The sequence below is a fragment of the Pseudorasbora parva genome, chromosome 17 (genome assembly GCF_024679245.1).
Source record: "Pseudorasbora parva isolate DD20220531a chromosome 17, ASM2467924v1, whole genome shotgun sequence".
NCBI classification, from domain to species: Eukaryota; Metazoa; Chordata; class Actinopteri; order Cypriniformes; family Gobionidae; genus Pseudorasbora; species Pseudorasbora parva.
In genome coordinates, this window is record NC_090188.1 from 35765591 (window position 1) to 35788217 (window position 22627).

Genomic DNA, 22627 nt, shown 5'->3' on the forward strand with positions numbered 1-22627 from the left:
TTTTGACCGTTCAAACGGAAAAAAAAACACGAAAAAGATTTATTCACTTTTTTTTTATTCTTTTTTTAACCATCTATAAAGTTTTTTTTTTTTTTTTAATCATTTTCTATTTCTGTTTTAGTTAGAATATCAGGTTAAGATAAAGCTTCAAATAAATGTTTTTAATTTCAGTTAAAAGTGCACTATGTAACTTCTCCGTTTCCGTTTATTCAAAACAAATATGTACTTTGATGACGCCAAGTTTGAGCTCAGCATCTTGGGACATGTGGTGTTCACATCACAGCCGGTGGAAAATAATTGGGATAGGACTCAATTAAGTTCATGAATGCGATTATTAACGTTACTGTAGTACAGTGCTTCTCAAACTTTTTTGGTCACGCCCCCTTTCAATATATGAAAAAATGTGCCCCCCCCAAAAAATTTTTTATTTAATTTCACAACAAAACAAAAAAATCATGAAAATTGACTGTTTATTTTTTTCATTGCAATTAAACATTTTGAAATTACAATTGTGTTGCTCTTAAAACTGATCAGGCATATAGCGCATGCAGCACATATGCTTCAACTGTCCTTGTTAGAGAATTTTTTACTTATAGGCCTACTTTTGTAATGGCTATTATTGATCACGCATAAACTGACATTTAACAAATACGTCTTAACATAAGATACTGGGTTATATTTATGTCATATTTAATTTTATTATAGTGCTAATCATATATATGCACACTTATTGCCTGAACCACATATTAATGTTTAATATTTTTTTAATGTAAACGAGAAGAGGCAGGGTTGTGTTAAAATGTTGTTTGTTATAAATATATGCAGTGAAGAGAATCCATATGCGTTGCCTGAACCACATTTGTGTGGCTTTTAATGTTTGTTAATAAAATGAAAAGAGGCAGTGTGGTATTTTATGGCATTTCGTTTTATTGTAGCCTAAAATATACAAAATATATAGAGTGAGAGCGGACTTGTGTCCTCCTGTCTTCGGGAATTCGTTCTCTCGAGTCGAACTTGAACGCGAGACAGGTGGAAGTAGCGCTGAAAGCGGCCGTCATCCAGACGCAGCTCCTGGAGCGCCTTGAACGCACCTTTATTCTGCTTCAAACGCTCGTTTTATACGCGTGTTCGATTCGCCGTGGACGTGCGAGTGGATTCAGAATGTTCAAGCATCCAATAGACTAGAATCTGACGCTCTATTCGCATTCGGTGTGAACGTAGCCTCTCCTCCTTGCCGACCACATTAACACTGAAGCCGAGAACAAGATATGCCTCATTTTCTGCATTTAGCTTTTGAATGACCAGCACCTGCCTGGGATGTCTGTGAGACATGTCTGTCTACTGCTTTTCTCTTGCCTTTTATAAACCGATCCATCTTCCATGTGACGTCAGTTAACTTGGCAATTGTTGTTTGTTTTGTTTTGTTTTTTATGTCCCGCGCCCCCCCTGCAGTACCTGTACGCCCCCCTTAGGGGGCGCACCCCACACTTTAAGAACCACTGCTGTAGTATGAAGCAGAGCAGGACCGAGTGTTGTGAAGCTGAGCAAGGCCGCTGGAGCGTTTATTAACCCCCAGGAGTCGGCTATCGTTCCGGCGATAGACTCACTTTTTTTTCTCATCATTGCCAAAGAGACTCAAATTACTCAGTTTTTATCATTTAGGCAAGTGTTATATATCATTATATGTTACGTTTTTATTATGTTTTAGTAAAGTCACAATAAAAACAAATTGTTGTGCTTCTTGAAAAATTAAGAAAACAAACATGATGCGTCTGTCAGAGACATCTAATCTGATTATTTTCAAAAAATGATCTCTAACTAATCATGTGACGCTGAAGAGTAATCCCAAAAACACAGCATTGCATCACAGGAATAAATAAAATTTTACTGTATTTTTGATCAAATAATGCCTTGATGAGCACGAGACGTTTTAAAATGTACATTATTACTACTGTATACATTTCAGTGTGATTGATCTGCTTACTCTCTCCTGATTGGCAGAGCATATGCGGAGGCGGGGTCTTCAGTCAAGCATGAGGAGCAGATGCAGGAGGAGGATCCTATGAATGATGTGGTTGAGGAGGCGGTGTCAGACGGCGCGCTCGAGTCGAGTAGCGGGGAGGAGGGAGATGAGCCGGGCTCAGAAGGAAAGAAAAAGAAACAGCGAGTCGGCTTCCGTGACCGCAAGGTGATCAATGCACGTGCACATCATCTCAATCGCATTATGATGAGGTCAATGTCTGATGCATTATCTGATGATCTGCCTGGCTTCACCATGTGCAGATGAAATGTGGAGCCATCACGTCTAATCAACATGCAAATACACGGTCATAAAATCAACCTGCATATCTGAGTTTCATTTGAAATGCCGGCAGTGGGACTGTGGCAGAGCGACAATAGCAGAGTTAATGAATTGCGGTTTTGACTGTGGGGGAAAATGTGATATTAAAGCAGCATCTGCAAGAGGCATTTGTGGGATTTACTGTAGAAGGATAAGCAAAATAGTGAAATGAATGACGCAGTTGTTTTTCCTCAGTATTTGATTTGTTTCCTCTAAAGGAATATTTAAACATTATTAACATAATAAAACATGTTATATAATAAAAAAAAAATTGGACTTTTCCTAATAGAGTTTGATGTTCTAAGAGGACAATACATTGTCCTCAACTAGTGTCAGTAGAAAAGCTAAAAAAAACTTAATATTTTTTACTTTATACTTTTGACAGTATTCAACTTTACCATGTTTTTATTCCTGAACGAATCAGCTGTTTGAACGAATCGGCTGTTTGAATGAAAGACTCAATGCCTCACTCATTAAGGCGGTCACTTACTGCCACCAACTGGTGGTTTAGTTTCGTGTTTAAAAGTATCATTATTTTCAAAATTTCTAAGTTGGAAATTCCAAAAATAGCTAAAACAATGTCATGACTGCATTTAATGCAGTTTTTCAGCGTCTTATTATAATTATTTAATATATTGATCAAATAAAAAAATTTTAAATGAAAGATGAAGCATATATTTAAAGTAATTGGGGAAAAATGCCCTTTATAAAGGTTAAAATATCAAAGAGCAACTTTGACTGAAATAACCACTCATTACTACCAAGGTATGCAGCAAAGCATTTGTGAAGCCACAACATGCACAACTTTGAGGCGGATGGGCTACAACGGCAGAAGACCCCATTGGGTACCAAAGGCTTCAATTTGCACAAGCTCACTAAAATTGGACAGTTGAAGACTGGAAAATCGTTGCCTGGTCTGATGAGTCTTGATTTCTGTTGAGACATTCAGATGGTAGAGTCAGAATTTGGCGTAAAAAGAATGAGAACATGGATCCATCATGCCTTGTTACCACTGTGCAGGCTGGTGGTGGTGGTGTAATGGTGTGTGGGATGTTTTCTTGGCACACTTTACGCCCCTTAGTGCCAATTGGGCATCGTTTAAATGCCTACCTGAGCATTGTTTCTGACCATGTCCATCCCTTTATGACCACCATGTACCTATCCTCTGATGGCTACTTCTAGCAGGATCTTCTCAGAGATATATATATATATATATATATATATATATATATATATATATATATATATATATATATATATATATATATATATATATATATATATATATATATATATATATATATACAATGCCGCTTCCGGATGCCCTGGGAGTAAGCAGATAAACATCAAATTTTCATTTTTGGGTGAACTATCCCTTTAAGTTTACTTAATTTGACTTGATAAGTGGCTACTACAAGAGTGTCACAGAGGAACCCCCTCAAACAATTACAATTGTCCAGTTAGTGCCACTGTAATTTGTGTTTGCTAAACGATTTGTAGATGCATTTTTCACCAATTATGATTTTGCCGTATGCTGTAATGCACTATGTAGGCCCCACTGTAGCTGGATCTATGCATCACCATAATTAGCATTGGCTTATGCATCTAGGATCATGGGAATTTCTCAGGCGATGTCTTGTTTTTTGTTTGTATGTGTTCTTTAAAATACGAGCGAGTTTGTCAGGATGATTTATTTTTGCTACTCCGTGTCCTAAAATAGCAAGACGCAGCAGCAGTGGTTCAGACCTTTTTGTTTTGTTCAGACCTAATCATCACATTTTATTATGAGCAGAAAAGGGGAAGAGAATGTAGGTATTCTCTGAAATATGGATGTGGTATTAAAATAAATAGCATACATCAAACCAGCAGCTCATTGAAAGTGAAGTTGATCTGCTGTAGGATGGTGGGGCTCTGCCTTTGATGGATGAGGCCATTCATCATGTAGCTGGGTACTTTAAATGTGTGTCTCTGTTTACACAAGCTCTGCCCTTCAGGCCACGTCTCCAACCAATAGGCCTCATTAATGAAATGCAAACAAAACTAATTTCTGTGTAGATCATTTATGGACTAGGTGGTGTAAAACCACACAAACGTGCAAAAGCAAAAATGTGTAGTGGTAGAGTTGTTGCGATACCATCATAACTAGAACAGTGCGATAATGGTAAAAAGAAAAATGCTATTGTGATTATTTTAATTGTGATTCTTTATTGACGATATTTGTAGGCACCATGTCTTTGCAACTTAATGATTCGTGACGGTGTCAGTTATTTCTTTATACATTTTAGAAGACTTTTCATATGTTGTGCGGTTTGCAAAGGCCTGTATTATCAATTATTGTTCACCTGGTTTGGAATGAGCCAGTTTTTTTTTTTTTTTTTTTAAGTAAACACGCACTAGATGGGCTTCTTTAACCATTGCAGTCGTGTCTCGCACCTTTTGCAATATCTATCTCATGACACTGCATCCTAAGGTAAATGATAAGTTTAAATGTTCAACTTTTAAAAGTGCATCTCTAGACTCGCATCTCATGTTTTTAACCGCAAAACTGCACTCTATGTGAATGGCCTCTACTTTTGCCACAATGATAGTTTTACAGGTCATGCAAATGACCTTGCTCTATCTCTCCTGCATCCAAAATATTCCCACAGCATAGATGTCATTTTTTTATTAATTTATTAATACACACTCACCTAAAGGATTATTAGGAACACCATACTAATACTGTGTTTGACCCCCTGTCGCCTTCAGAACTGCCGTAATTCTACGTGGCATTGATTCAACAAGCTGCTGAAAGCATTCTTTAGAAATGTTGGCCCATATTGATAGGATAGCATCTTGCAGTTGATGGAGATTTGTGGGATGCACATCCAGGGCACGAAGCTCCAGTTCCACCACAAGAAAACATTCCCCACAGCATTACACCACCACCACCAGCCTGCACAGTGGTAACAAGGCATGATGGATCCATGTTCTCATTCTGTTTACGCCAAATTCTGAATCTACCATCTGAATGTCTCAACAGAAATCGAGACTCATCAGACCAGGCAAAAATTGTCCAGTCTTCAACGGCCTAATTTTGGTGAGATTGTGCAAATTGTAGCCTCTTTTTCCTATTTGTAGTGGAGATGAGTGGTACCCGGTGGGGTCTTCTGCTGTTGTAGCCCATCCTCCTCAAGGTTGTGCGTGTTGTGGCTTCACAAATGCTTTGCTGCATACCTCGGTTGTAACGAGTGGTTATTTCAGTCAAAGTTGCTCTTCTGTCAGCTTGAATAAGTCTGCCCATTCTCCTCTGACCTCTAACATCAACAAGGCATTTTCGCCCACAGGACTGCCGCATACTGGATGTTTTACCCTTTTCTCACCATTCTTTGTAAACCCTAGAAATGGTTGTGTGAAAATCCCAGTAACTGAGCAGATTGTGAAAAACTTAGACCTGCCCCTCTGGCACCAACTACCATGCCACGCTCAAAATTGCTTAAATCACCTTTCTTTCCCATTCTGACATTCAGTTTGGAGTTCAGTAGATTGTCTTGACCAGGACCACACCCCTAAATGCATTGAAGCAACTACCATGTTATTGGTTGATTAGTTAATTGCATTAATGAGAAATTGAACAGGTGTGCCTAATAATTCTTTAGGTGAGTGTAGATAAAAATGCTTACTGTTCTGAAGTCTCGTTTCCTGTTTCTGTGCCTTCTTCCATGCCGTAACCGTAAACCCACTCTGTTCTGTTCTTGCACTATTTTCACACTGAGTGGACTGTTGGAAAAAAAATCATACTTTATGCGGTTCAAAAATTGCACATGCTCATACCAGACCATGCAGTGGTGACCAAAATTATTAGAACACATGCACAGACTTTTTTTTTTTTTTGCCTCCAAAACATGATTTCATTTTCATAATGTGCATGAAACACGCAGATGGTTGGTCTGATTCCTTCCATGACAGGTAGTTATAGAATCCGTCCTACAGCTGAAATGTTAAATCAAGGTCCTGACTCTCTGTGGTCATTTAAAATCCCAGAATGTCCTTCGGAAAAAAGACTAGGGGTGTAACCCCGGCATCCTGGCCAAATTTGCCCTTCGGTTCTCTGGGAAAAAATTGTGTTTGGGGTGTAAAATGTATGTTATTTTGGCAAGGTTGCCTGCTAAAATTCGCTTTCGTTTTACTTTTTACAACCCGCAGACATGGAAAATAACCCTTGGGAAAACCACAAACTTGGCAACACAGTGTAGTTGAGTTCTGTTGGCATTTGACAAGTAACGTTATGCGTCACTCCGTTGCTCTGATTGGTTGTAGGTCTATCCAATTGAGGTCTTTCCTGGTTGGGTTGAAACACGCCCCATAATCACAGCCCAATGGAGCAGTTTCAGACTCATATTCTGACTAGAATTGAGTATGACCACGTCAGGCTAGAAAGCGCTATATAAATGTAACAAATTATGAATTATTATTAAGAATGTTTCAGGTCATTGTCCTCTTGGAAAATAAATCCAGGCCCAATAAGACGCCTCCCAGATGCCATATTCTAATAATTTTGGCCACCACTGTATATATTATTCCGTAGAAACCATGGAAATTCCAAAGACGCTCTAATATATCATGTGTTTTATTAGAAAGGTGAGTAACTGTTTGAATACCTTTGTCGGGTTAGTCTTATTGTTTGAATCTCGTTTTCTTGATTTACCGTTAGTAAAAGGTTTGTGCCATGCCTCAGAGACAACACTATTTTGTCAAATGACTAACATGGCAAAATCAGAAAAATTTGAAGTAAAAGTAATACAGCGTTTTCTCCACCATACAATATATATTTAAAATGAACTGCACCAATTAAGCAACACAAGGCATACAGCTTTTATTAATATGATATTCGAATATAGATCTAGCTTACTGTAATGTGCAACAAGTGTCTCATAGCAACCACAGAGCGAACATACAGAATAATGTTATAATGGAACACTCAAATGTTTTAGTACGATTTTTTTATTAGAATTAAATAAAATTATGTCAGACATAACTCTTAATTTTAATCTTAAAAATAAACTAACAAAGAGAATGGAGCGGCAGCAGCCAACTGCTTAATTAACAGTCAAACCAAAATGTATTCAGACACCTTCAACATTTTCTCACATTATCACAGTTTATTCGCTATAGTTTACAATATGGAGTGTTAAACTGTGGCAGAAAAAATTATTATCTTGATAATGTCAAATAACTTTGATAAGCCCCTTTCACACTGCAGGTCGGACCCGCAATATTTCCGGAACATTGCCGTGTCGCCTTCTGTGTGAAAGCAACCACGTCCCCGAATTGATTACTGAATTGAATCGGGGACCTAGTAACATTGCGGGGTTCGATCCGGGACGAGCGCTGTGTGAACAAAAGCCAAAACTAATGCCGCAACGTGTACGTAGTTATCGTGCGACTCCTAGAGCTTGTTTTTTCAATAATACAGCCCTGCAGTGCCAGAAGAGCTAGTCGGTGTTTTAAACGCAGAGAGTGTTCGTATACAAAAGAAACTAAAATTAAACAAGCAGAAATGAGCGCAAACTGGACACAAGTCGAGACCACGGAGCTCCTTACTATCCGCGCTGAAGCGGAGATCGCTCGCCATTATACGTCACATCCAGATGTCACGTGTCAACTCGACCCGGGACCGCTACGGGTTGTGTGTGAAAGTGCACATATTACGGCATTTCGCTGGCAGTGAGAATGGACCAAATCTAGCGGCCCGGGAACAAATGCTGGGTCGCATTATCCGTGTATTTGCCGGAATCGCAGTATGAAAGGGGCTATAGAAAGGTATGTAATGGAGCTGTTAAATATAAGTACACAATTAGATAATAGCAGTTCAGGTCGACCAATGACTAAGCAATGCTTCATTTTGATCAGTCTGTGATGTAAAAGGTCACAGTAGGAATTAAAGAACACTTCAGCAAAACATGGTCAGGTCAAAATGTCCGATTCATTTTCATCCCAATTTTTTTATAAATTTTACTGGTAGTCACTGTATGAATAATTGTAGGTCGTCACAGTTTACTTTATTTTGCTATCCTCACTTTTTTCTGCACCCACTAGTAAAAATGATATCTTGTGTCTGAATAATTTTTGGTCTGACTGTAAGTATATTAAAAATACCAAGGTAAAATGTGCCCGGCTCTCGGCCCTGCCCTCTTTCATATCACAAGTATCCTTAAAGGGTTAGTTCACCCAAAAATGAAAATGATTTGATTGATTACTCACCCTCATGTCGTTGGACACCCAAAACACCTTCGTTCATCTTCGGAACACAAATAAAGATATTTTTGTTGAAAGCTGATGAATTTGTGGACCTGTAATTTTTACACGCAAAGGCTTCAAAAAGGCCTCCATTGGCCTTCAGTACGATTCCACTGACCCACTCACAAGACCCATAAAAAGCACTAAAGACTTCGTTACAAAGTCCATCTCACCACAGTGGCTGTACAATCATTTTACAATGCGACAAGAATAGTTTTTGTGCGCAAAAAAAATCAAAAGAATGACTTTATCTGCCAAGATATTGTCTTCCATGTAGGTCTCTGATGTAAACTTACCTGGAACTCACGCGATAGCGGCGCTCGATTCGCTATCGCTATGATTCAAACAGCGAAGCTGCGTCATATTCTCGCGCATGCGTCGAGTTCACGTCAATAATTTGGTGGATTAAATCGTTATTTCGATTTTTGTGCGCACAATAACTATTTTTGTCGCATTGTAAAATTATTGTACAGCCACTGTAGTGAGATGGACTTTGTAATGTCGTCTTTAGTGAATAATGGGTCTTGTGACTGGGTCAGTAGGAATGTACTGAATGCCAATGGAGGCCTTTCTGAAGCCTTTCTCAGCCATCAGCTTTCAACAAAAATATCTTCATTTGGGTTCCAAAGATGAACAAAGGTGTTACAGGTGTCCAACGACCTGAGGGTGAGAAATTTTGGGGTGAATTAACCCTTTAATACACCTTTAAAGGTCCCATTCTTTGCGTGTTTTCGAAGCTTTGATTATGTTTACAGCGTGCAATATAACATGAGTTCATGTTTCGCGTGTAAAAAAAACAGAATTTTTCCACACAATTTACTTATCTGTACAGCGCTGTTTCCTCTGTCCTAAAAACGGCCTGATGATTTCCTTGTTCTATGAAGTCCCTCCTTCAGAAACGCGTAACGAGTTCTGATTGGGCCAGCGCTTCCTGTGTTGTGATCGGACAGCAGCTTAGCACACTTTGCCCGGAAAGGTCCCGCCTCTTACCATAACGGGGAGATGCAAGCGCTGAATGCGCGCTCTTCTCCACGTGGGAGAGCAACAAGACCATGCCCCCTATTTTGCGCGTTCTTGTGGGCGGAGGGTTAGTCAACAAACGGTTCTAGTGACGTCATTACACCCCTGCACTTCCTGCTGTAGTCCAAACCGGCCATTCGCTGTAGGCTTTGAAAGGGAACTTCTATTAAATAAAATATCTCACTTGGCATTGAACTTTGAGCTTTTTAATTTTACAGGTATTATTTATGCTCTAACAGCAACATTACACACTAACTAAAGTTTGAAAGATGGAATCGCGAAGGATGGGACCTTTAATACATTGGCTCATTTATGAACATGATTTCTGAGTCCCATCGGATTGCTTTTCATCGGCTGTGGAGGTGAAGACGACACCTCCCGCGATTCCACACTCAGTGTCATCAAGCTATTCCTTTATTGTTTTAAATAAGCAAAAAAAAAATTGGGCAAACTTGGATACTTAGCCTTTGTACGGCCATGTTTGCACGGGTACAAGGAGAGTATAAGAAGGTGACCGCAGAAAAATGTATGGATTTTTTTTTCCTTTGCAAGATATACCTTAATACTAACATTTTGTTCAAACTGCCCAACCCTAATAAGACAATTTGTAATAATAGTTGTATTTGTGATTTATGCTGAAATTCATTCCACTCATATTTTATACATGAGAACCAGTTTATTTTTTAATACACTTTTTTTTTTGGTGGTGTTTCCAGACTTATTTTGAATGTCCCCATCAAACTCAAAGTCATTTTAAAGTGTCATATTTGTAATCTTCTTAAAGCACTCTGAAATTGGAATATTATAAGAAGAAACTAATAAGTAAATGCTTTTTGACGGGTGCCAATCATCTCATCCCTGTCCTCTCTGCCATCCTCTTCTCACACAAAAGTACCATCTTGTTTGAATTCATTTAAAAGTAAACCATTTCTTTCTGAATGAGTATTGATCCATTTAGTCCGGATTTCTAGATTTAGCTGATAATGAATGTCTCTTAACATTCTGCACTGATTTAAAGTCTTCTCAGGTGTGATGCTTGTTTGAGATCAAATTTAATCTTCAGCTGTTTTCTGTAATAGATATTTTCCTTTGTCCTGCATTACGTTTTGAATCGTGGCTCCATTAACAGCCCACTGAAAAATAATATAATACTGGAGTTTTATAGCATTCAAATGCATGCATTTTGCCATTTGTATCACATTATGTTTAAGGGATAGTTCACCCATAAATGAAAAGTAATAGTTCATATAATACATAATACCAAAAAGGGCAAGATAACACTCAGCGATGTCTGTTGTTAAGAAATGTAATGTCTGAGGGAATCAGGCTTCTTCTGACGCGACCTGCACCTCAGAGCCCTATACCTGCGCCCTGAGAGCAGTCGGGCTAGATACTCAGTAAGTGGATGTGTGGGGTCCTGTTCTATCGAAGTTGCAATGCATCTAATTGCTCTGCTGTTAAGTTCTGTGAGGTTTAGTGTCGGAAGACCTATAACTTTCGCAGCAATATGGTGCACCTTTGTCAGTTTGGTCCGGGTTTAAACAGAAAGCATATTAAAGAAGCAGATAGAACTGTACAATAAAATTGGCTGAATAATGCTTTGATAAAGTAACATTAGTAAACGAGAAGTAAAGTAAAGTCCCTTAAGGGGATAGTTCACTTTGACATTAAATTTTGATATGTTTTAGCTTACCTCATGGGCATCCGAGATGTAGGAGTATTTGTTTCCCCTGTAGTTTCAATTTTGATCATTTTAGGTCAAACCGTTCTTGTCTGTGCCTCACATAATGCAGGTCTATGGTCACCACCTCAAAGAGCACACACAGAGAAGTCCAAATGAAACAATCCCCCATCGTAAGTACACACTGATGGCCTAAGACACGAAACGAGCGGTTTGTGTGAGAAAACGAACAGTATTTACAGCGTTTTTACCTCTTGTACACCACAGGAAACACGCACGTGCACCCTTGGATCAGTCGGACGCAGTGGTGTACAAGAGGTAAAAACGCTATAAATACTGTTCGTTTTCTCACACAAACCGCTCGTTTCGTGTCTTAGGCCATCAGTGTGTACTTACGATGGGGGATTGTTTCATTTGGACTTCTCTGTGTATGCTCTTTGAGGTGGTGACCATAGACCTGCATTATGTGAGGCACAGGCAAGAACGGTTTGACCTAAAATGATCAAAATTGAAACTACTGGGGAAACAAATACTCCTACATCTCGGATGCCCGTGAGGTAAGCTAAAACATATCAAAATTAAATTTCAAAGTGAACTATCCCTTTAAGTTTACGAATAACTAATATCCTTTGGTGACTTCTTTTCTGAATATCTATAATATGCTGATCAAAAGTATTGTCCAATGTTACTCCCAGAAATTTGAAACTGTCCACTATTTAAACATTTTGATTTTGGATAACAATAGGATGCTGAGGTAAAGGGGGACTGAATATCAGCTCCCTTGTTGTGCTCACATTAAGATTCAGACGTTTATCCTCACACCACTGCGCAAAATTCATAACAGTGGTATGATACTCCATAACAGAGTTATTATCTTTGAGCAAGGCAAGAATAGCTGTATCGTCAGAATATTTCAAGTATTTTATGCTGGATGATGGACTAATGTTGTCATTTGTGTAAAGTGTGTATATAAAAGGACTTAATACACAGCCTTGCGGTATTCCCGTATTGATGATGAATTGAGCACTAAGGCTCGCAGTGTGAACGTAGCCTAAGATATCTTGTTTTAACCACTTTTTTAAAAAGGCAACACATGCATCCTTGGCACTTACTTCATTTGTATGGCACATTGTTTCTACTTTTGTAGAGGGTTCGCAATCACTTTTGTGATTCTATTTCCTCATCAAGGCATAGGTTTTGAAACAGACAGTGGTTTATAGTACAGTGAGCGCTCAAAAGATTAAGGAAAATGTTTTGTTTTTTATAGCAGTGTGTGTGATGTTTGCCTCTAGGTATGCCATTGCTTTGGTGTGTGTGTGTGTGTGTGTGTGTGTGTGCATGTGCGTGTGTGTGTGTTTGTGTGTGTGTACTTTCTCTCTCCCCTGTCTTGGTGTGCCAATGTCAGCTGGAATCTCTGCCAGCTCAGTGTTGGTGCCAGGACTAGTAAAATGCCTTGTCTTTGTCATGTTTCAGTAGATAGGTGAGGACATTTGGTCCTCACAACTATAGCTAAACATGCACGCACGCACGCACGCGCACACACACGCACGCACGCACACACACACACACACACACACACACACACACACACACATATGTATATGTGGTTTACGGAGACTCTCCGAAGGCATAATGTTTTTTTATAGAAACTGTACATTCTATCCCCCTACCCCTAAACCTATCCATCACAGGAAACAAATTAGCATTTTTACATTTAAATAAAACATTGTTCAGTATGTTTTAAAGCACTTTGGTTTACGGGTACACAGGAAATGTCCTTATAAACCATGTTTACGTTCTAATACTCATGTCATTACACACATTTGTGTCCACATATATAAACCACATATACTAGAACACACACACACACACACACACACACACACACACACACACACACACACACACACACACACACACACCTTATTCTGTATGAATTATGTCCTGCAGATTGCAGTTAGTAATGCAAAGCGTGACCTGTGTGAATGTTGTGTGCATTTATTCTCATTAAAAAGACAGCAGGCACTATATTCTGCTATTATTATTTCAGACCTGCGTGCCTCAATTTCAGCCTGGATCGGTTTGCAGCTTTTTCTTTTATTTCTTTTATTTATTTCAGGTATGTAATGGTGAGCTTTAATATTTCAGTACCAAGATTCTGAAGGAAATAATAATACTTGCAACAGGAAAGTATAATTTGTAAATCACTTTAGAGTCGCTAACTTCAGTTGTCATGACAATTCAGTGCATGTCTAATTACATTAAGAGCAAAGCTGCGTCCGAAATCGAATACTTCTCTACTATATAGTATTCGAAACACAGTACGCCAACATGGTAGTATGTCCGAAATGATAGATGACCTTCTACTTCTGGCGAGATTCTGAAGTGTGCATATGATGGACACCTGACTACCCCGTGAGGCAACGGGAGAGGATTAATTAATGGAGATGAAGGGACATAACTGACGCTGTTAGGTCACATGATCACGACAACATGGCGGATGTAGTATGTTCAGATTACATTCATTCTACACTCATTCATACTATAGAATGTACTTTTATAACAGTCGTAAAGTTCGTTTAAATTCAATACCTACTCACATAGTACGCAATTTCGGATGCAGCCCGTCTTAATATGTACCTCCCTTACTATATAGTGTGTAAAATCTGCCAGCCAAATGAATAGGATTGCTAAATACACAAGTCAAATTGAAATTGAAAAGTTGAATGAAAAAAAATAAAAATAAAAATTGGCCGGTATGCCATACCAAACCTGTTTGACCTTCTGCAGAATACAAATAAATGTTTTTTGGGGGGAATGTTTGTACTATTTTTTGTCCATGTTAATAAAAGTCAGTGGGCTCCAAAAAACCTCTGGACCCCTTTCATTTTGGGAAAAAAATAAAAATGAAAAAAAAAATCACAGAAATTGTCAACAGCGTTCAGCCTTTAGAATTGGAGTGTGTTCGCAGCAAAATGGAGCGCAAAAGGCAAAGGTCTCTGAATGTCTTTTATAGAACTTTTCCATTTAATATTTTTAGCTTGACATGGTGTTAAAAATGCAGTACTTGTGCTAAATCTTGAAATAACAAGACTCAATGAAACACAATGCAATGAGTATGCCCATGATCTGACACAAGTATAAAAATAAATAAATAAAAATAGGCTGTGGTGCACAGTGACCTCTAGAATCTATAGTGTATGATTGAGAAGCTTGACTTTACAAGCATCAGCTCTCACTGCACGGCATGTGTTCAGGCATTTTCCTAAATGCCAAATCTCTTCTCTTCTCTTGTCTCATAGTGGTATGCAAGACTGACAATTAATTAGCTTATAAATTGCGTTAATTAGCATACAGTAGGCTGCATAATGAGTCACTCACAAAATGGGCACTTACTAAAGACGGCCAAAAAGAAGAAAAGGACACAAAGGCTGGATGAGAGTGATGGAACTGACCTCTATTACTGCTCATTTTGATGATCAAACTGCAGTAATGTTTCCAATTGAATGATTAATTTGTCTCCATTAATAGCCGTCAATCAATTAAACATTTTTATGGAACGAATTACATGATATTCTGAATAAATATCCCCAAATTAAGAAAATTAAAATATCACATTATTGAGGCCAAAAAAAAGCATTTAATAGACATTAGAAAAAAAGTGCCATTAGAGGTAAATGTATTGTTTGTTTCATATAATTTAAAATAAGCGCACAGTGAATGCATTCCAATCCATTCAATTAGGTTTGTCAATCTGCCCAAGGTGAACGATCACATGCTGTAACGCTGTAAATTGACAGCTGTAGTCTAAATTATTCAGATGCATAATTACGTATAATGTATAAATTACATTGAGTTTTACTATTGAGTTTAAAAGGCAACCTGCAATGGATGATTTTTTCAGTTCTATATGCCATATTGCTTCAGGCTATTAATAACTTTTAGGCTGCTTTGGACTCCTAAATCAAAAGAAAACTGTCTGCTGTTTTTGTCGCTGTTGCTGATATGACAGCTATAATGTCAGGTTATTATAATGATCAGAGGGTTAGATTTAGTTATGTAAATGACCTGCTTTACAGGCTATATCTATCTAGCATGCTTTATTACACTTTAGTATTATAGTATTTATCCAAAACTGCCTTATAGAATTTAAACTGGAGTAATGCGGAAGTACTTCTAGTACACTTTACCGCTTTTTTGCTTGATTCTAATTTATCTCAAAATGACTCGTCACAAATTTTTCTTATATTTTTTAGTCCTTCGTCTCTGACCCCACTGACTCAATTTGGCCATTAAAGTCTACATGAAACAGTGCCTTAAAAATTGCCTTTTCTTCTCTATTGTGATGTAAACAAGGAAAAAATGTATGGCGGGACTTGATTTTGTCCATTGGGAATTGATTAATTCATTGGATTCGCTTGTCCAGTAAATATATATTTTTAATATTTGTGTGTGTGTGTGTGTGTGTGTTGTAAATGTAATTTATTCTAAAGCAATCAGCTCTGACATATTTAAATCTGCATATTTCTGATATTTTTACCTTTTATAAAGGGCCTTTTTTCTAGCCTGACAAGCCAAACCCACATCATGATGTTTGTTCTGGAAACTCACCATTGACAGGGCTCAATCCGAGGGGCGGGATAAACGGTTGTCTTTCAAACTCCCTCTGCACGCGATAGGATAGCGCTACAACCAACCAGAGCAACGAAGGTTAAGCAGAGCTAGTTGATAGATTAAACATTCGCCGTATCCGGTCAGCAAAACTCAGAACACATCTTCCCTTTTTAAGAATGACTTCAGAGCCATTCTTTTCTCAGAGAAAAGCTTAACTCCAAGTCTTCCAGAGTCGCGGTCAAAGCTGATTCGAAAGACCGCCGCGGTTCGTCAGTTTCTGTGTTTACTAGAAGCACGCAAACGCAACTCGGCCATCGTCATTATAGCCCCGCCCACCGACTCTATACACGATGTGATTGGTCCGGCAAGAGTTAGACGAAAATAGCTCAGAAGGGTATTGAGAGTTGCTAGACGACACTCGTGGGCAGATTAGATTTGCTGCCGCTAGGGTGCGTCTAGATTTCTAGGCTACATTTTCCCCCTAATCTTATTAAATAAAGGCTATTATTTAGGTTTCGTTTTATATTGTTAAATTTAAACAATACATTCATTCAAATGCTGAATCGTTCAGTAACACACTTGTTGCTGTGAGACGCGTTACAGTTCTGCTGAATGACTTTTGCTGCTGAAATAAACAAAAATACTCAATGTTGCATCTAAAATGTAAGTGACTTTAAGTGAATGTTAATTCATTGTTTATGGAACTGTCATATGAAATCAGTGTCATTTTCAGTTGATGGTATTCAGGAAAACAGCACTTTTGGTTGTGTGATGATGTTTAACTGTATATGTTATACATTTAAAAACACATTTTGAAAGTTTACCGCAGTTTCTCTGTGTGAGCGCGCTCAAGTGTTGTAATTTCTCCTCGAGAGACTGCACGAGCTTCAACAGCGAGAGCTTGTTATCGTCAGTTCATTATATATTATTATCCACTATCGGTCGCCACTTAAATTAAATTAAAACTTAAATTTAAACACAAAATTAATGCACAATCATTTTTGCATTTGGTGATTCGCTAGTTATTTTTTGTTATTGGTGTTTTAACCAGGCTCTTGTCTGTCAGGCAAGTAAAATTCTCTTCTCCCTTTAAAAAAATCCACTTATCTCAGACAAGCGTAAATGTCGAACCCTGGTTGAAGGACTATCCAATTGCATACAGACTCATTTGAACTATGCTCGTTGATCACGACCCTTGTGCAGTAGAAAATACAGAGCAGACTCCCCAGACCAATGTTCAATGTTAAATTGAGCTTGGTCTGTTTATAGCCAGACAAGCATTTGGTTGCTCTATAAAGCTAGGATAAAATAGCACGTTACTGTTAAAGCTACATCATTTTGAAAATGTAGTTTATTTAGGAGACTTACTTCCCAGAAATGATATTGACTGTAAGTGTCTGTTTCTGTGTGTGTGATATAGGTGATGGAGTATGAGAACCGGATCAGAGCTTACTCCACCCCAGACAAGATATTTCGCTACTTTGCCACCCTGAAGATCATCAGTGAGCACGGAGACGCAGAGGTGTACATGACGCCACAGGACTTTGTGCGCTCCATCACACCCAACGAGAAACAGCCAGAGAGTGAGTTTCAGTCTTTGGGCAAAATTCAGAATTGGATCATCTTTGACCACGATGATGTCAGTGTGTGTTTCACAGGGTTGGGGAGTAAATAGTTACATGTAATGCTGTTGCGTAATTTAATTAGAAAATTAATCTAACTGTAATCCTTTACAGTTACTGAGAAAAAAATAGGTAATTAAAGCAGCACTAGGTAACTTTTCAACCTTCATAATATATTTTTTAAGACTCTTGTGATGATAAATCGACTTACAATAGGTTGAATGACACGTCTGCCATAGCCTGATGGGGTCTGTATCGTTTTTAATCGTACTTTTAAACTTCGGGTTTCGGGTAGTAACCCGAGAAAAAGAAAAGAACTACAAAATTCGACTGCTTTACGGCATATACGTCACTTCCACCAACACAAACACTTCCTTACATTCGGACGTGCGAGCCCAACTTTGTTCGTCGGATAATATAGTCATGTCCGAAGCAGCAGAGACAAATAAGAAAGAAAAGGTTTTGTTGGAGGAAAGCAAAAAGAGGAAACGAAAAAATGATGGGATTAAAGGCAGGACGAGGATCAAAATGTGACCAGGGTTTGCTCGTCGGCGTGAGCTGAAGGAGGCGTGCCCAACCGATGCTGTCCTGCTTGTTACGGTGAGCTACCACTCAAACATTGAACTGAAGTATCATATAGATTCTGTAAAACGGTAACCAATAGACTACTATAATGACGCTGGCTTGTAAACGTGAGCATCGTGATTATTTGGCGTTTGAAAAAAACAAAACCCATGAAATTATATTCATATGACATGCTGAAACATAAGCCACTGACTGTAACGTTACCTGGGATGAAGACATTTCACACGCGACGCCAGAAGTGCTGCACCGAACCGCGGGACGCTTTTATGAAGTTATTTGGCCCGCACCGCACCACTGTATATATTTTTACAACACGCCGCGCACCCGCGACCATTAAATAGACATACGGGGTCCGCGGGTTATGAGACGACCCACGCATCACTAGTTCAGGGCTATCAGGGTTGTCATGTCAACAAATGCACGCGCGATGGCATCCCCTGTTGTAGGATGATAGAGCTTACGACAGTAGTTGAGGACATTATTTTTTCCAAACTGTAGGGGGACCCCGAGAGCAAAAGTAGCCAAGTGGGGCTTTAAATTACAGTTACTTATAAAAATGTTAACGATTACAAAAGGGGTTACATCTGAATATTTTCTGTAAAAGGCTAGGATATGTTAAATAATATTACATTGCAGCTTTGCATGTTTTTGATGTGCACGATTCCTTCTGTACGGTGTACATGTTAGGACATCCTTTAGACCTCAGTCATATGATGAAAAGCCCTCATGCCTCAGACTAAAAGACTTCAGTCATTAGACAAAACAGCATCGCGCCTCAGACTAAAAGACTTCAGGCCAATTCATTTTATGTAGGCCTGTGTAGCCAATATATAATCCCTAGGCAATGTTCTTTATGTGTGCTAATTGTTATTCATGTTAAAAATGTAATGTGTAGGTCAAACTCTCAAAGGCGAAGGAGAACTTGGAACAGGAGGTCTGTTGCATGAAGGTAGCTGAACAAACTCTGAGTTTCAGAGTAGGTTTAAAGTTGACAATTCCAGATAAATCCAACCTGGTTTAGATCAAGTTCAACCGTTTCTCAAAGCTCAGTATAAACTTTCAGGTTCAGGTTTTACTTTCATTTTTTAATCCAGAGTTAGCGTTTAACTCTGAAGCGTGTATACCTGAAAGTGTGACGTGCGGCAAACAGCCAATCACGGTGTCCGTTTGATTCACTTCTCTTGAAAATTGAGAGATCGTTTTGAAAATTATTATAAAATTAAATGTGTTTACAAGTCAGGAATAAACACTGCTGCTGCAGTGAGAGTTTAAGAAGGTAGCTGAAAGAATATCTGACTATATCAATGGATGATGTGAATCAAAGAAATATGCCTAATAATTATAGGTTCACAAAGAGCTCAAATTAAATACATGTTGTTTAAAATAATTATTAATGCATGTATTATATTTATATTACTATTTGGCTACTTGTCAATTAAAATAATATTTATATTAACATATTAAAATAATTCAAAGTGATTATAATTCATATAATATAAATATAATAAATAATTAGCACCAAAAGATGTTTCAAAAAAGTATTTCAATTTTTTTTCATTATAAACTTCTTTAATACAGGGGGATGTGTGACTTTATTGCGTCTTTATTTGCAGCTGATTGGTCCAGTTTGGGTTTGCAATCTCTAACCCAGAAAAAAAACGGCTCCAGTGCAGGTTAGCTGTGTAGTGTCAGTTACCATGGTGATGAACAGATAAAAACCAATCCACCTTCTTGAGCCCGAAAAAAACAGAGTTTGCTCAAACTAATCTCTATCTTACCTGGGTAACAACCGAAACCAGCTTTGTGCAACATGCCAAGGAGCTTTTAATAGACAGTTAACTCAAGAACATTTAAACACACCACTAAACATGAACGTCGACGGACAAACACTGAGGGGAAACTGAGGACTAAATGAACAGGGCTAACAAGGTGATTAACAGGACACAGGTGATAGATATAACTCAATAGACAAACTGGGGAGAAACTAGGTCACAGGGGCTAAACTAAATACACAATGAACACGGCAGACAGGGCAGGGCATACATGTAACAATTCAAGCATTACATCAAAAAAAGCAAAAAAATGAAGCAGATATAGAAAGAGAGACGAGAGAGACTGAAAGTGTCTGTACTTGATGTTTTATTCTTAATTTTAATGTTACACTGTTCAGCAGAAATAAAGGAGTTTCCCCGGTAACCTCTGTACACAAAGCAGAGCAGTGCTCATAACAACACAGTCTCGAAAGGTTTATTTCCCTTCACCATTGTTTGCCTATAAGTTAGCTAGTTGCTACTAACATTTTAAATGTGCAAATAAAACTAATCAACAATACAAATTAACAAAATAGAATCACAGCAGTAAAAAAAAAAAATGTGTATGAGACATATTTGTGTGTGAGGCATTTGTTTTGAGTGCGTTTCGTCCGATTGATGCATTTTTGTTCGTTTGTTTGTTAGTCTTTTTTGTCCGATGCCTTTATGTCTGATGCCTTTTAATCTGAGGCTTTTTTCATCCAATGCCTAATTGTACAAGACCTGACACCTGAGGTCCTGAAGCCTTTTAGTCTGAGGCATGACACCTTTTCATCATATATGACTGAGGTCTGAGAATGTCCTATAATGTACACCGTACTCCTGCCATTTAAAAGCTGTTTAGTAAAACAATGCTATTCTGATGCTTTTAAAAATGATTAACATTATACATTTAGAAAAGTAATCAAATGTAATCTGTTAAATTACTTTAATGAAGTAATTCAAATACTTATTACATTTTAAATAAGGTAACTTGTAATCTGTAACCTATTACATTTCAAAAGTAATCTTCCCAACATTGCTGTTTCATGCACGCATGTAAATAAGCTACAACAGGTAAAGATGTGTGGATGCTAGGGCTGGGTGGACAATATCGATTTGTCGTTTTTAATCAATCTTCATTTTGCTATGCTGTTTTCAGTTGATGCGCGAATTAAAAAAAAAAACATAACTTAACATTTTTTGTACCACGCATGATCCAATACTCACAATAAGCTCTGTGCTTAGTTACTTCTGACATGAAACAAAGTGTTTTGGCTTGGCATTAACGTTGGATGTAAGGCTAGTCAGTAAAGCAGCTTGTAAACAATATGTCAAGTAAGGTTACAGTGGATTTTTATATCACTTACAGGGCTCGACATTAACGCTTGTCCGGGACAAGTGTATTTTTTGAAGGGACAAGTGAAAAAGAATTTTACTTGCCCGACGGACAAGAGCCTGATTAAAACAAAAAATAACTAGCAAATCACCAAAAGGCACGAATGATTGTGCATTACTTTAGTGTAAGTGGCGATCGATAGTGGTGGATAATAATATATGATGATCTTACGATAATAAGTTGCGCTGTTGACACTCGTGCAAAATTACAACTCTAGAGCGTTTAAGCTGTTTTCCTGAATACCATCACGACTGAAAATGACACTTTCATATGACAGTTTCATAAACAATAAATTAACATTCACTTACATTAGCATTCACTTAAAGTCACTTACATTTTAGATGCAATATTGAGTGCTTTTGTTCAATTTCAACAGCGAAAATCGTTCACACACAGCAGAACCGTAACGCGTCTCACAGCAACAAGTGTGTTACTGACCGATTCAGTGTTTGAATGAATCGTTTGAATGAATGACTCATTAAGACGGCCACCTGCTGCCACCTACTGGAGGTTTAGTTTCATGTTTAAACAAACTTTTCAACATTTCTTATGTGTCTATTTAAAACTACAAATCTCAAAACATTATTTAATGCAGTTGTAATTTTTCAGTGTAAATAATTAAATGTTATTGTTAACAGCCCTTATAGTGTCTTAATTTAATTTAATGTATTGATCAAATTTAACAATATAAAATTAAACCTGAAGCATAGCCTATATTTAATAAGATTAAGGGGGAAATGCTCTTTATAAAAGGTAAAAATATCACAAATTTGAAATGATTCAATAAAAAAAATTTAAAATAAAAATTCACAAATATGCAGATTTAAATATGTCAAAGCTGATTGAACACTGGTGAGAATATTGCTTCAGAATAAATTATAGTTAACACACACACTCAAAATTAAAAAAAATATCGAACTTTTTTCCGGACAAGCTAATTTTTTACTCGGACAAGTGAATGAACGATTTAGTTGTCCGAAGGACAAGCACATAAACATGCTTAATGTCAAGCCCTGACTTATATAGTCTACACAACCCTGTTAAATAAGCTGGGTTTTCATATCAGAACGTTTGCACCTTTTTTGTAAAAAATACACCCTATTCAATGCCCCTGAAAACAAAAGTGACACATTTCTGAGATAAATATATATATATATATATATATATATATATATATATATATATATATATATATGTAAATATCCGAACTGCATTAGTGTGTACACTTTTATAATTGGGTATGTGGCTGTGTTTGGAATGAACTAATTATCAAGCTCATACACCTTACTTCAGCCG

General features: G+C 37.8%; 1 protein-coding gene across 2 annotated transcripts in view; it reads left to right on the forward strand.

The window, feature by feature from the left end:
- micu1 (mitochondrial calcium uptake 1) overlaps window positions 1-22627 on the forward strand; it is a 142611-nt gene that overhangs the window by 39454 nt on the left and 80530 nt on the right. For both annotated transcript variants that reach the window (XM_067421747.1, XM_067421748.1), the window contains exons 3-4: window positions 2002-2188; window positions 17356-17518. In XM_067421747.1, coding sequence (XP_067277848.1) covers window positions 2002-2188; window positions 17356-17518 — 350 coding nt within the window. The remainder of the gene's footprint in view (window positions 1-2001; window positions 2189-17355; window positions 17519-22627) is intronic.